The sequence below is a fragment of the Nelumbo lutea genome, chromosome 1 (genome assembly GCF_056320005.1).
Source record: "Nelumbo lutea isolate HS-2025 chromosome 1, American lotus-T2T, whole genome shotgun sequence".
Taxonomy (NCBI): domain Eukaryota; kingdom Viridiplantae; phylum Streptophyta; class Magnoliopsida; order Proteales; family Nelumbonaceae; genus Nelumbo; species Nelumbo lutea.
Window position 1 is genome coordinate 174676553 of NC_142684.1, and position 11470 is coordinate 174688022.

Here is an 11470-nt window from a genome sequence, read left to right on the forward strand (position 1 = left end):
GGATGAAGAAATTTTGGATGCTGAAGAAGCTCTTGTAAAGAGCTCTAATCATAATTCTACTAAACATAAGAAGAAGCAGAAATAATTGCCGGATGCATCAGAACAAGAAGTAGAAGATGATGTTGTGAAGTGAGGGTTAAAATTGTTATTTGTGTCAATATAAGAATATATCGAGAAAGTACCTTACCAAACATCCCCACCCCAATAAGTGCTTAAAAACATAATAAGTGATTTAAAAGGTAAATTACCAAATAGCCTTAAGTGGTTGTTAATTTCTAATTAGTATTAAGTCATCAAACATAGCCTAGCTCTATCTATGTTGTTTGGAAAAATTTCTGATTAATATCTTGTACATTGAGCCTTGTGCCACTTTGGTTCACCAATTTTAAAATGCAATAAATCAGTATCTGAACTTTCAAAATGTGTCAGTCTAGTATTTGTCGTTAATGGACCGTCAGTTATATATATCATGTGACCTCATGTGCCACTTAAGACTATTGAAAATGTTAAAATTACCCTTAGAAATAAAACATACTATTCATCATCCTCTTCCTCAAAAAGATGAAACAAAGCCCAAGATCTCGTGTCACAAACACCACCGAGGGTGACTTTTTCTGACAGACCCACTCATTGGATGGTTGGAATTGTTCCAGATCATTCTTGTTTTTTTATTTCTAATGAGAACTATGTCGAGTAATTCCCCAATACAGATACACAAGTTACATAATTCGATCTACTGGGTTGATATTGAAAATTCCTTCATTCCCGTGGTGTAAAAGAATTAGTACAGAAAGTTTGCGAAGCATAGACATGTGACATGCCCAAGATTCCAGCTCCTTACCGAGCCTAATTCTTTTGTGTCCTGGCTTCCCGTCCGATTTCAATGTCTCACCCAACCACCCTGCTGATGTTGTTAAGCTCCCAGATCAGAACCACTAGTCTGGGATGTTCGATTCATGGTTCTGGTTTATCTCGTTGATGAGCAACCTGTTATGATACGGATCCCTCCTTTAGACGAAGGCCCGTATAGGAGAGGCCCAGCCCATTAGCTCATGATCTAGTAGAGGGCTCACACAGGTTGCATAAATCTTTTCACTGAACTCTTTACCTTTTCCTTTTTGACAGTAATTATTATTATGGCCAATCATTGGCCAGCTTCCAATGATTTGTATCTATGATATGACATGGTAGTAACCCATATGCTTGTAACCTTAAGGATTGCCTATAAAGCTCATAGGAAAGCATGAATAAAGCAGAGGTCGATACCATTTTGGTATCAGAGCCAACCAATCCTGACGAAGCAGCGATGGAGGATTTAGAGTGGAGGGTTAGTAGCACGGAGAGGAGCCATGAATCTCTTCAGAAAACTTTGAACGAGATTCTGAATAGACTCGATGCACGACCAGTATCTGAAGGGCGGAACTCACAGCGGCCACCACATAGGACGGAAGACTCTATTCAAGGGAGCGGGGCTCCTACCCAGTTGCTCCGGAGGTTGAAGGTGGAATTGCCAAAGTTTGACGGTACCAATGTTGATGGTGGGTTGCTGTTGATCCACCGATACTTCGAACTACAGGAAGTGCCGGTGGAACAGCAACTTACAGTTGCCAGTATGGGCTTTGAGGGTCGGGCGATGGAATGGTTTTGCTGGGCAAAGGACTATCAACCTTCTATGACGTGGGAACAGTTGGTGGAGGCGGTGGACAGCCGGTTCAATGGACCGTAGGAGGGATTCGTATCATGTTATGATCTAGGATGTTCTGAACTTTGAACAAAGCTCTTTTGCAACACCTTGTTATCTACTTGCATACCGTTGCCAATGCCCGTAAATACATCCCATCCATTTCAGACAAAATTCAACCCAACTAAAACTCCTTGAAAATCTGGAACATTTTCCCGAGTAAAGCAGGAAATAGAGAGCAACCAGGAATTCCAAAATGGGTGGTTAAATTGAATCTCCAGAGATTAAACGCAGAAGCCCTAATATCAGAAATGACGGAGAGAGAGGGGGAGCGGTATAAGATAGGAATTATCTCTTAGAGGAAAATTTTAAAGGATGAAAAAATTGACATTTGTTCTAATTTTAGGGGATGGTTGATAAAGAAAATTAGATGACACTTGAAGGGCATTTGAACATTTTCACATGCCACTTAACGAATGGCTAACGTCAAGTATTAGATTGGCACATTTTGAAAGTTCGAGTATTAAATTGTCGCATTTTAAAGTTCGGGGGCCAAAGTGGCATTAGGCCCAAAATACAGGGTTCTAATCAGGAGTTTTTCCTTATTGTTAATATATTGTCTTAAAATATCCCCAAGTTTTCTAACAATTGGCATCGTCTTTAAACACTAATAAGAAAAAAAAAAAAAACAAAATATTGAATTTACCCTCCACTATTTCTCAAATTTTTGAAATAAAACCCCATTGATGAAAAATTTCAGAAAGATGAAGAAGTGGATCGCAGTTACGATCATAATGTTTCGAAGATACTAAAACCTCTCAATGAGAGTTCTTGTGAGGTTGATTCAACTTTGGACCCTTTATGTAATCTTTTGATTATGCTAATCTCAAATCGCTGCTTCTACCTAATGAACTTCAAGTTCCATGGAAGAAGAATAGTTAGACACATTTAATTTAAGCTCTTGAAATGTTAAATTAAATTAAAGAAGAATAGTACACCGTGCATGAAGCCCTTGAACTGTAAGCCCATTACAATAGAGAAAATTGCCCCGGGATACAGGGTTCCAAACCTTCACCACAATGTTTTGATGTTACTCTTTCAAATGGCTTCAGAAAATCACTATACTGTCAAGGCACACCAAGCAGCATGAGGCATTTGCCATAGTATGCGTGCAGGAATTAAGTTTTGTTTGTCCTTCCTTGCAACAACCCAAGTCAGATGGTAATGGCAACATACAAGGTCAACAAAAGAGGTCAACTAATAAGCTCAGTTCTTCTTTTTCTTATAATGTTTAGAGAGTTGTTTTTGCTCCACAACTTCAACATCAGAATGCTGCTTTTGCTTCTCATTGCCTACAAGAGGTGATCATCATTGATGACTCTCTTGAAAGTGAAGAACTTGATTCAAGGAAGAATAATGAAAATTACAGTGAGATATTGAAAGGGAACCAGCAACCTCTAATGCATATTTTTGACTTCAACTGCTTTGAATGTAGAGCTCTTATAGAGGCGGAGAGGAAATGGAGTGGACTTAGAAGTAGGTTTTCCTTCTTATTTACATTTTGACACCGTAACCATAAAAGGGTATTTTAAGAATATTTAAAAATATATCAATCACATGATGTCACATGTGAATAGAGTGTGATGGAAAGATAAGGTCAATGGAGCTTTTACACAATTGTCAAAAAACTTATGGGTACACTTTAAGACAATATGCAAACAATATGGATAGAGTTAGTCAATTTCCTAAACCATAGGGGTACTTTAAGAAGTTTGTCTTAATAATAATACACAAATTCAGTAAATGTTCCCCATATACGATTGAGACATCTTATGAGGTTGGTATGAGGAGCACTCTATGAGGAGTAGATCCATTGCAGTTCACCTTTGAATTAGGATTTTCTTCATATAGAGTGCTCCTTAGATGTTTGAGCATATGGTCTAGGGGTGCTCACGGTTTGGTTAATTGAACCATGGGCCTATTTTTGAAACCGAACCAGTATTACCAGTTTTTGGAAAACCGGTAATCAAAACCAAACCGAAGCCCATCGATTAACTGATTGACTGGTTCATTTAACTATAGGTTCGGTTTGCCAGTTTTTTTTTTTTTTTTTTATGTTTACAAATAATGAAAAACTAGAAGTGTAAATAAAATATTATATTTTAAATAATAAATAATACATTATATATTATAAATATATAATTAATATTTATTAATTTATAATATATATAGTATACATAAAATATATAGTATTTCTAAATCTTGTATTCACACTTCCCAAATTAAATCTTAGGCTTAGTTTGGAAATCGTACAAATACAAATATGTAGAGTGCAAAACCTTGTATTTCATATTATTTTTGTATGTATTTGTACTATTCATATTTGTATTTGTGCTCTTCCCAAATTGAGTCTTAGGTTGTGTTTGGTTGCAGTGAAATTTTATTTGTACTAGTACAAATGCATGAGAATGCAAATGAAAAAAATACAAACTCTCGTTTAATTTTGTTTTGGATTTTACTTTATTTTGCTTTATGTCTTAATTTACTTCATTTGTATTATCAAACAAAATAAACTAAAGTTTGAAACAAAAATAGGTCAAAATTTACATTCAAATCATTTGCACTGTCATAGTTTTGCATAAATATAAATTTATTTGCATTGCAACCAAACACAGCCTTAATATCAAAAGAAATAAAATTGAAGAAATACAAATTAGAGAGTGAAGAGCACCCTCTTATTAATAATATCATTATATTTTTTTTTACATATTTTTAAGATGATTAAGTATATCCCTTAAGGCTTTAACACCTCCTGGTCCTGATTCAAGCCCAAGGTCAAGTCTAATCTTTCCAATCTGGGCCGAACCTGTTTTGAAATTTGATGCATTCAGATTGGGTTTGGGCCTGGCCTTAGCTATGCATGAAAGTAAGTATTTGTATAAATATGTATGCATATATGTGTGTATATGTAAATCTATATATATGTATGTTTGAATGTATATAATAGGGTTGAGTTCAGGTTGGGAAAAGCTCAAATTGAACTTGGACTATCTAAAGGCTAGGCCTGGGCCTAACTTAATAAAAAAAAAGCCTGAAACTTTGGGCCTAGACCCAGACCAATGACTGAAAATCCAAGCCTGGCCCTTGTAAAATTATGGGCCCGCCCAAATTGCACCTCTATACAAGGTTGAACCATCAAACATATTATTCCGGATCTATTCCCCGTTTGGGTTGACAAAACACTGGTTAAACAATGTGCACATCCACAACTATTTTGTATGGCAATGCTTGTATGAAAAGTTCAAATCAAGAGGCAATGTAGTGGTCCATTAAGCACTTTCCAGGCTAGCTTAGCTTAGGTATAAACGCCATATTTTTTTATACTTAAAAAGTTGAAGCTTTTAGAAGAAGCTCCTCTGAAGTTTCTCAATGTATTTAATAAATGCTTTCTGGCTCTTTTATTAGCAATTGACGAATCATATACTGGTACTACAGTAGAAAAACCGGTCCTTAGCTGTGTAGCGTAGTTCACGCTGCAAAGTTCAGACAAAGGGGCTCTTCGTCAATTAGAAAGGTAACGGGGGACAGGGGATTGCCTGAACTTTATAATAAATTCATTCTTCCAAATATTTTGAATAGGAGGCGGAGATTTGGTGTGAAACGTTTTGGGGGTGGTCTTGTGGGGAGCTGATTTTAACTCATGTACGAGATGAGATGTCTCTCCAGTAATCCAGTTCCGACACTATCATCAGAAGTTGGCAGAATGGAGCCTGGTTCACAAATGGTCAAAAAAAAAACCAATATAATTGCTTTTGCTTTCATATTACATAATACATGCACACATTTTGGCATTTCAAGTTTCAACTACTCTTTGACATTATGGATCTGACAACTACATTGTTGCAGTACCACAGAGATAATCAGTAGTTAGTCAGCGGAAAGCCACGGTTCATTCTCTTATCTTAGTTACATAATCCTACTTCTGCAAACACAAGGTCAGTATTGATTTATGATTTGGTGTATTGCTCTTTTCACCTCCACAATACTTGGTTTCTTTCCATTAACATTCTCCTTCACCTAAAAAAAGAAGAGAGGAAAGCAAATTAGAAGAGAAAATAAAAAATGTTAATAAATATTTTACGTACCATTGATTGGGTAGGGTCCAGCCAATCAATCTACGGTCATGATCGGTGGTCGTCCTATAATCAATCCACATCCAAATTCCAACCCCAAAAGCTGAAAACTTGAAATTGGATGGGGATGAATAAAGCACTGGCTTTAAAAGAAGCATCCCCACAAATAGTATACAGTTGTGTGTTGTCCTTTCACTACGGATGCCAGATTCAGATGGGCCTTAGCCTCGTATTAATTGGATATAATGATGTTTTTCTACCCCACTCTAGTCTCTAGTCTCTAGCCCAACCCAACCCAAACCTAGACCCTCAAATGAAAGGTTTCATACTTTGATTGGATGAGTCGGGTTGGGGTGGGGGTGGCCCACTATGGAACGGAGTAATTCGTACCTTAGCCCGTAGCTCCGCGTTGAAAATGCCGTCGGTAGATGAAGACTGAACGGCGGTGATCTCAAACCGGAGCTCCCGGAGCATCTGCATTATATCCAGTAGAAGTCCTTCCCTGTAAGGGCACTGCAACTCCAGCAGTGCATCGCTCTCTATGATCGATACCTGAACTGTGTTCCCTACAATCGATAGCGCGTCCACCACCTTAGCCTTCGCACCGCCCGTTCCTTCTACTATTCTCAGCTTCCTCCTATCCGAACCGGCGGCAAGTCCCCGTGTCCGCTCCTGTACAGTGATCCCGCTGTTCCCAGGCCCACTCCGCTGCTCTTTCGAGCTGCTAGTCTTCTGGGATTCCCCACCACCTCTGGACCGTCGCTCATTCTCCTCCATCTGCCGATTTCGTGTCTCGAGATCCTGAATTCTTCTCCTTAGCTGTTTGACGTACTCAATGGTGTCACCCAGGATGGACGCCTTATCCATCTTGGTGACGAACGGGACCAGCGATCTCAATATTATGAACCGTTCATTTAGCTTCTCGCGTCGCCGCCGTTCTGCTAAGACATGGTTCGCGCTCAGCTCGTCCTGTGGTGTGCCCTTACGGAACCGTGCCCCGGTGTCGCCATCTCTGGATTTTGGCGAGTTCTCGTCGCGATACTTGTTATGCAGGAAGGGCACGGTGAAGAGAATGTACTTGAGGAGCCACTGCGACGTGCCTTCTAGAGGGAGATGGAGGAGGAGATGATCGTTCCGGCTGTTCCACTTCGAAAAGGCGGATTGTGCCGAGCATCCAGCGTGGATGGCCGACGAAATTTCCGGCCACCGGCTGGAATTCCGCTGGAGAATTGTGGAGACCGTTTGGGAGTAGTGACTGTCTTCTTGTTCCAACTCTTCCATCTGAGGGGCTGCTCAAGAAAAAAACCAACAAAACAGAGAGAGGGAGACGTGAGATTCGGACTTAAATGTCATTAAAGAATAAATTTAGGGTTAGTTATGCCTACTCATAAAATTACAAGCAATCCGATTGGGTCGGACACGTTTTACAAGGGTTTTGACTTTTACCACACGTGGTTTTAAACTCTTGATTCCTAAAGTACCCTGCAGTGGCCAGTGGCCAGTGGCCACCCATATAAACCACCGCATCAGGGTCTTGTCTTCATCAATAGATCAAGTTACGATAGGGTAGAAAACGACAACCGTACACGTGGATCACAATGATGCGGCAAAAGCCGCTAGAAGACAATATGATAGTTCTTATAGTTAATGCCACTGCTGCAGCCTGCAGGTAGAACGGTCGCCATTGAGAACGGGCTGGGTTAATTCGGAAGGACTAGCCCAGGGGATATCTCTAGTGTAAATGGGGGCCCACTAAATAAAAAAATCAATGACGAGTATGGGTTGTTTTTCGGATATCATAGTAGTTGAACCCATACTTTTATGGTTAGTTGAACCCATACTTCCATGGTTTCCAATAAACAAAGAAATCAACAACTGGCGCACTCCGCTGGGGAACTCGCCATTCGCCAACTACTAGTCTACAACTAACGTACCCAAGGATGGTGGTTGAAGACCGTTGCTAAACTGGCCCTGCGACTGTGGTGGCCACCTACGAGCCGACTCGGACCGGTAGGAATCCGCTTGGCGTTGATGATCGGATTGCACAGTTTGCATTCCAGAGTGGCCCACCCCAAGCATGTGTAGGTCCGACTCCAAGTTGTTAGACCCATCATCTGGCGAGCCAATACGAATGTCCTCCGACATCTCTAGTTGCATAAGTTCGCTGGGCTCAGCTGCCGCTTCAGCTGTTGTTGCACCCTGACTGGTCGGTTCGCATATGCGTAGAGGCTCTTGCGCAGCATTCCGGTGACTGGTAGGTCCCGTTTGGGCTTCGGAGTCTGACTCAACTTCGTCGTCGTCCTCATCGTCTTCTTCTTCTTCTTCTTCTTCTTCTTCTTCTTCCTCGTTATCTTGATTCATTTTCACAGGTGGGTCTACGGTCGAATACATGACAGGAAGGGAAGGAGAGTTGAACCGAGATCGCTCTGAGGAGTTAGCTGGGTTAGAGGTCGAGTGCTCGGAGAGAGCTGGTTTTGGGTTGTGGTTGTGTTCAACGAAGAAGCTTTTGACCTGTTGGATCAGTCCAAGGTCCTCTTGTACCTGCATTGACAGTTAGATACCGATTGTTATTCGTCTGATAGACCCACTAATATCAGAAATTTTCAAGTGACTGATTCAACATTTTTCACTTATTATATATAGGTGCTTATTTAATCAGACTTCAGAAGGTATTAATTTATGCTTAACGATCGTTAATCAACACTGTAGAATTGATAAATCAATTATCTCACCTTTTCAGTAAAACCCAGTTCGACAACTCCGTCCATGAGAGGAATGCATAGAACAGTCTGTAACATTGAAGGACACGTTTTAATATTCAAACTGAAAAATAGCTCGAAACACTACGTAATCATTCTCTTGAATTGGAAGTATTCAAAATCACCTGAACCCGAGCGCTCTGGTGCAATGCCATGGAAATCGCATTCAAGATATAGGAAAAAAGAAAAAACCAAAAGGAAGATAATTAGCTAACTGGAAAACTGGAAATTAAGAAAATTATAAGAGAAAATTGATAGTTCTTGGAGATTTTCTCAGACCATGTTCAACTGTTGTCAATTATATATAATACAGAAAATGGATGTTACCTTGGCAAGAATAGCCCTAGAAAACGTTTTGCTATCGACCTCGTTGGCACCGGTGAGCCACACATGATGCCGTCGTGCAAATGCCTTTCCTGGTAACCTACAACCCAAACTCTGTTAGATCGATGTTATTCCACATGAGATTCCATATAAACATAGGGATATTATTAAATATATGTATGCGTGCATTTATAACTTCATATATAGAAAACTGTTGTCTAAGATTGTAACATTTAATAATTCCCAACTCGGTATGAGATTCAACAGCTAAAATTTTTTAGGAGTTTGGACTATACTACCTGCAGTAACTGAATAGGCTCCCTTTTCTCAGAGAGAGAGAGAGAGAGAGAGAGAGAGAGTAATGTAGTCACTAATAGGAATTAATATCGTTAGAACGGACCATATTAGGAAGGTATCAACATGAGTAGATGGAGAAGCTTCCATTTCAGTGGAATTTAGTGAGCGAAGTGCTATAGAGTGACACCAATTCAATTCTCCTTAAACCTTTGACAGTCTCAAGAATCTATTCCCTCATAAATACTTCCCTACTTGAAAACTAACAAGTTCAAGGGGCGGGTCTTCATTCAGTTCTTACAGTAACATTGAACAATATGATATAAGCTCTAGCAGAAAGAATGAAACCCATCAAATTGCTCACCTTCCCTGTGAGCGCTACCATCAACTTCAACCAGTAATGGAAACTATCAACCGATGTGCAACTCTTGTTAAAATTTTGAAGAATTGATCCTCAAATGGTTCTTCTTTTTAAAGTAATATATACTGACAAAGGATTCTCTCCCAAATCTGGATAGATCCATTGTATGTACAATATACATGTAGACATGTATTGTGTACAGTGGAATCTCAGAATCGGAAATGCTTGATTTGACTTTTCAAACATAGCCCAAGGAAATTTCTTAAAATTCAGAGAGAGAGAGAGAGATGACTGGTTGGTATTGTCTGACTGTATCATAAGACAGAAACAGAATTCAGACACCTATAAAGCCTTTCTGTCTCTGTATGGGAGAGAGGGAGAGAACCAAATAATAACAAAACCATATAATTAATTTCTGGTCTGGAGATAAAAAGGTAAAGTTGGTCAAACTTACCCTACCCCGGGTGAGAAAGAGAAGGAAACGCACATAAGGTAGAACCACTCAGTCTCTGTCAAGTCCTCCGGCGACAATGCAGCACAAGGCCGGCGAGCCGGCTGATTGGTTTCTCCGGCTGACAATGACTCGTAGAGTTCCCTAAGCTGTTGACTCCTTTGAAGTGATGCCTCCTCGGCGCTCACCTCCATTGGTTGCACCGTTTTCCTCGTCTTTATCGGCCCATTGTAATACCCATCTCCCCAAACTAAGATCCTGAACAGCAGATTGTTACAACGTAAAACTCATATACAAGTCCGATAACGAAGCAAGGCAAACCAAAGGTTCCTTAAAATACATGTATAATTGAGTTTTTTTTCCTCATTCTATTCAGTAATTGAGTTACCCTTGTTGTGGGCAGATTTTCCAGAAGAGACTGTAAGTCCATTGAACGGATTGCACTGCTGACTGCAGCATCTGCTGCAGACGATTACTCCCTGGGATAGTCATTTAATCCTCCTCCTCCTCCTCAATTTGTCTCTGCGAGTGCTTCAAGAAAAGAGAAGAATTAAAAAAACTGAAGAAAAAAAGGGAGCTTTCTAGTTTCAGGCTATGTAAGAAGATTTTGAACTACTGGAAGACTTTCTCTCTCTACAGAGAAGAAGAGAATAGAATCAGATCCATCATGAGTTACCTAGGTGAGATGATGTAGGGAGGGAGCAAAAGGAAAGACAGAGAATTGCAGAGTCGCAGGGAGGTGAAAAGTTAGAGAACTTTGAGGGTTCTGATAAATCCGAGGTCCATGGATGATTGCATGGTTGTTAGTGTTGGGAGTTGGGACTTGGACTTCCCACGGCAGATTAAGAGAGAGAGAGAGAGAGAGAGAGAGTAGTTAGGGTTTTTGTGGGTTTTGACTGGCCGTTCTACCGGACGGTTCTTACCCGTCTTATGTCACGTGGTTCGTTGGTCGCTTTTTGGTTGGAAGAGGAAGGAAAATAAAGAAAAAGAAGTGAGAGTTTTAGCTATTTAGGGCCCGTTTGGGAGGGCTGATAGCTTGTTAGGTGGTGGCTGTGACTGTAAGTTGGCTGTAAGGTCAACACTATGGCCAGGCCAAGACTAAAATTAAAATAAAAAATAAAATAGAAATTACTGAAAGCTGACATGTAAGACGCCAATTCGTAGCTAGCTTCCGCCTTCCAGTTCCACACTGCCTGCCCATTGGGATCCTGAATTACCTTGCACGCTTTTCAACCTCACGAAATCCGCTCTTCAGCCTTCATCCAATCAAGGACGTACCGTAGAGTATTCCCTCAGCTTCTTCATTTCCTATACCTAGTTACTAGCAGACAGTAGCCGTAGTACCGCAAGAAACATATAACAAAATAACAATAGTTTGTCTACACTTCTATTTTGGTGTTGTAAAAAGATGGATTGGAGACGATCAATTACTTGTTTATTTATTTTTTAATTTAAAGTTAAATATTA

The 11470-nt window shown here is 40.0% G+C and overlaps 1 protein-coding gene across 2 annotated transcripts; it reads right to left on the bottom strand.

Annotated features, from left to right (window-relative positions):
- Positions 1-5463: 5463 nt before the first annotated feature.
- Positions 5464-10868, bottom strand: LOC148879330 (transcription factor BHLH42-like). 2 transcript variants are annotated; one of them, XM_088960843.1, is made up of 9 exons: positions 10680-10868; positions 10392-10525; positions 10007-10261; positions 8901-8997; positions 8699-8713; positions 8547-8603; positions 7749-8355; positions 6205-7103; positions 5464-5758 (listed from the first exon to the last, which is right to left on the bottom strand). In XM_088960843.1, exons 2-9 carry the CDS (start codon positions 10493-10495, stop codon positions 5678-5680), a joined length of 2115 nt encoding a protein of 704 aa, XP_088816969.1. In that variant the 5' UTR covers positions 10496-10525; positions 10680-10868; the 3' UTR covers positions 5464-5677. The 2 variants fall into 2 exon arrangements, with proteins under 2 accessions (XP_088816969.1, XP_088816970.1); XM_088960844.1 differs by having other exon boundaries at positions 10392-10534; positions 10680-10817.
- Positions 10869-11470: the final 602 nt, after the last annotated feature.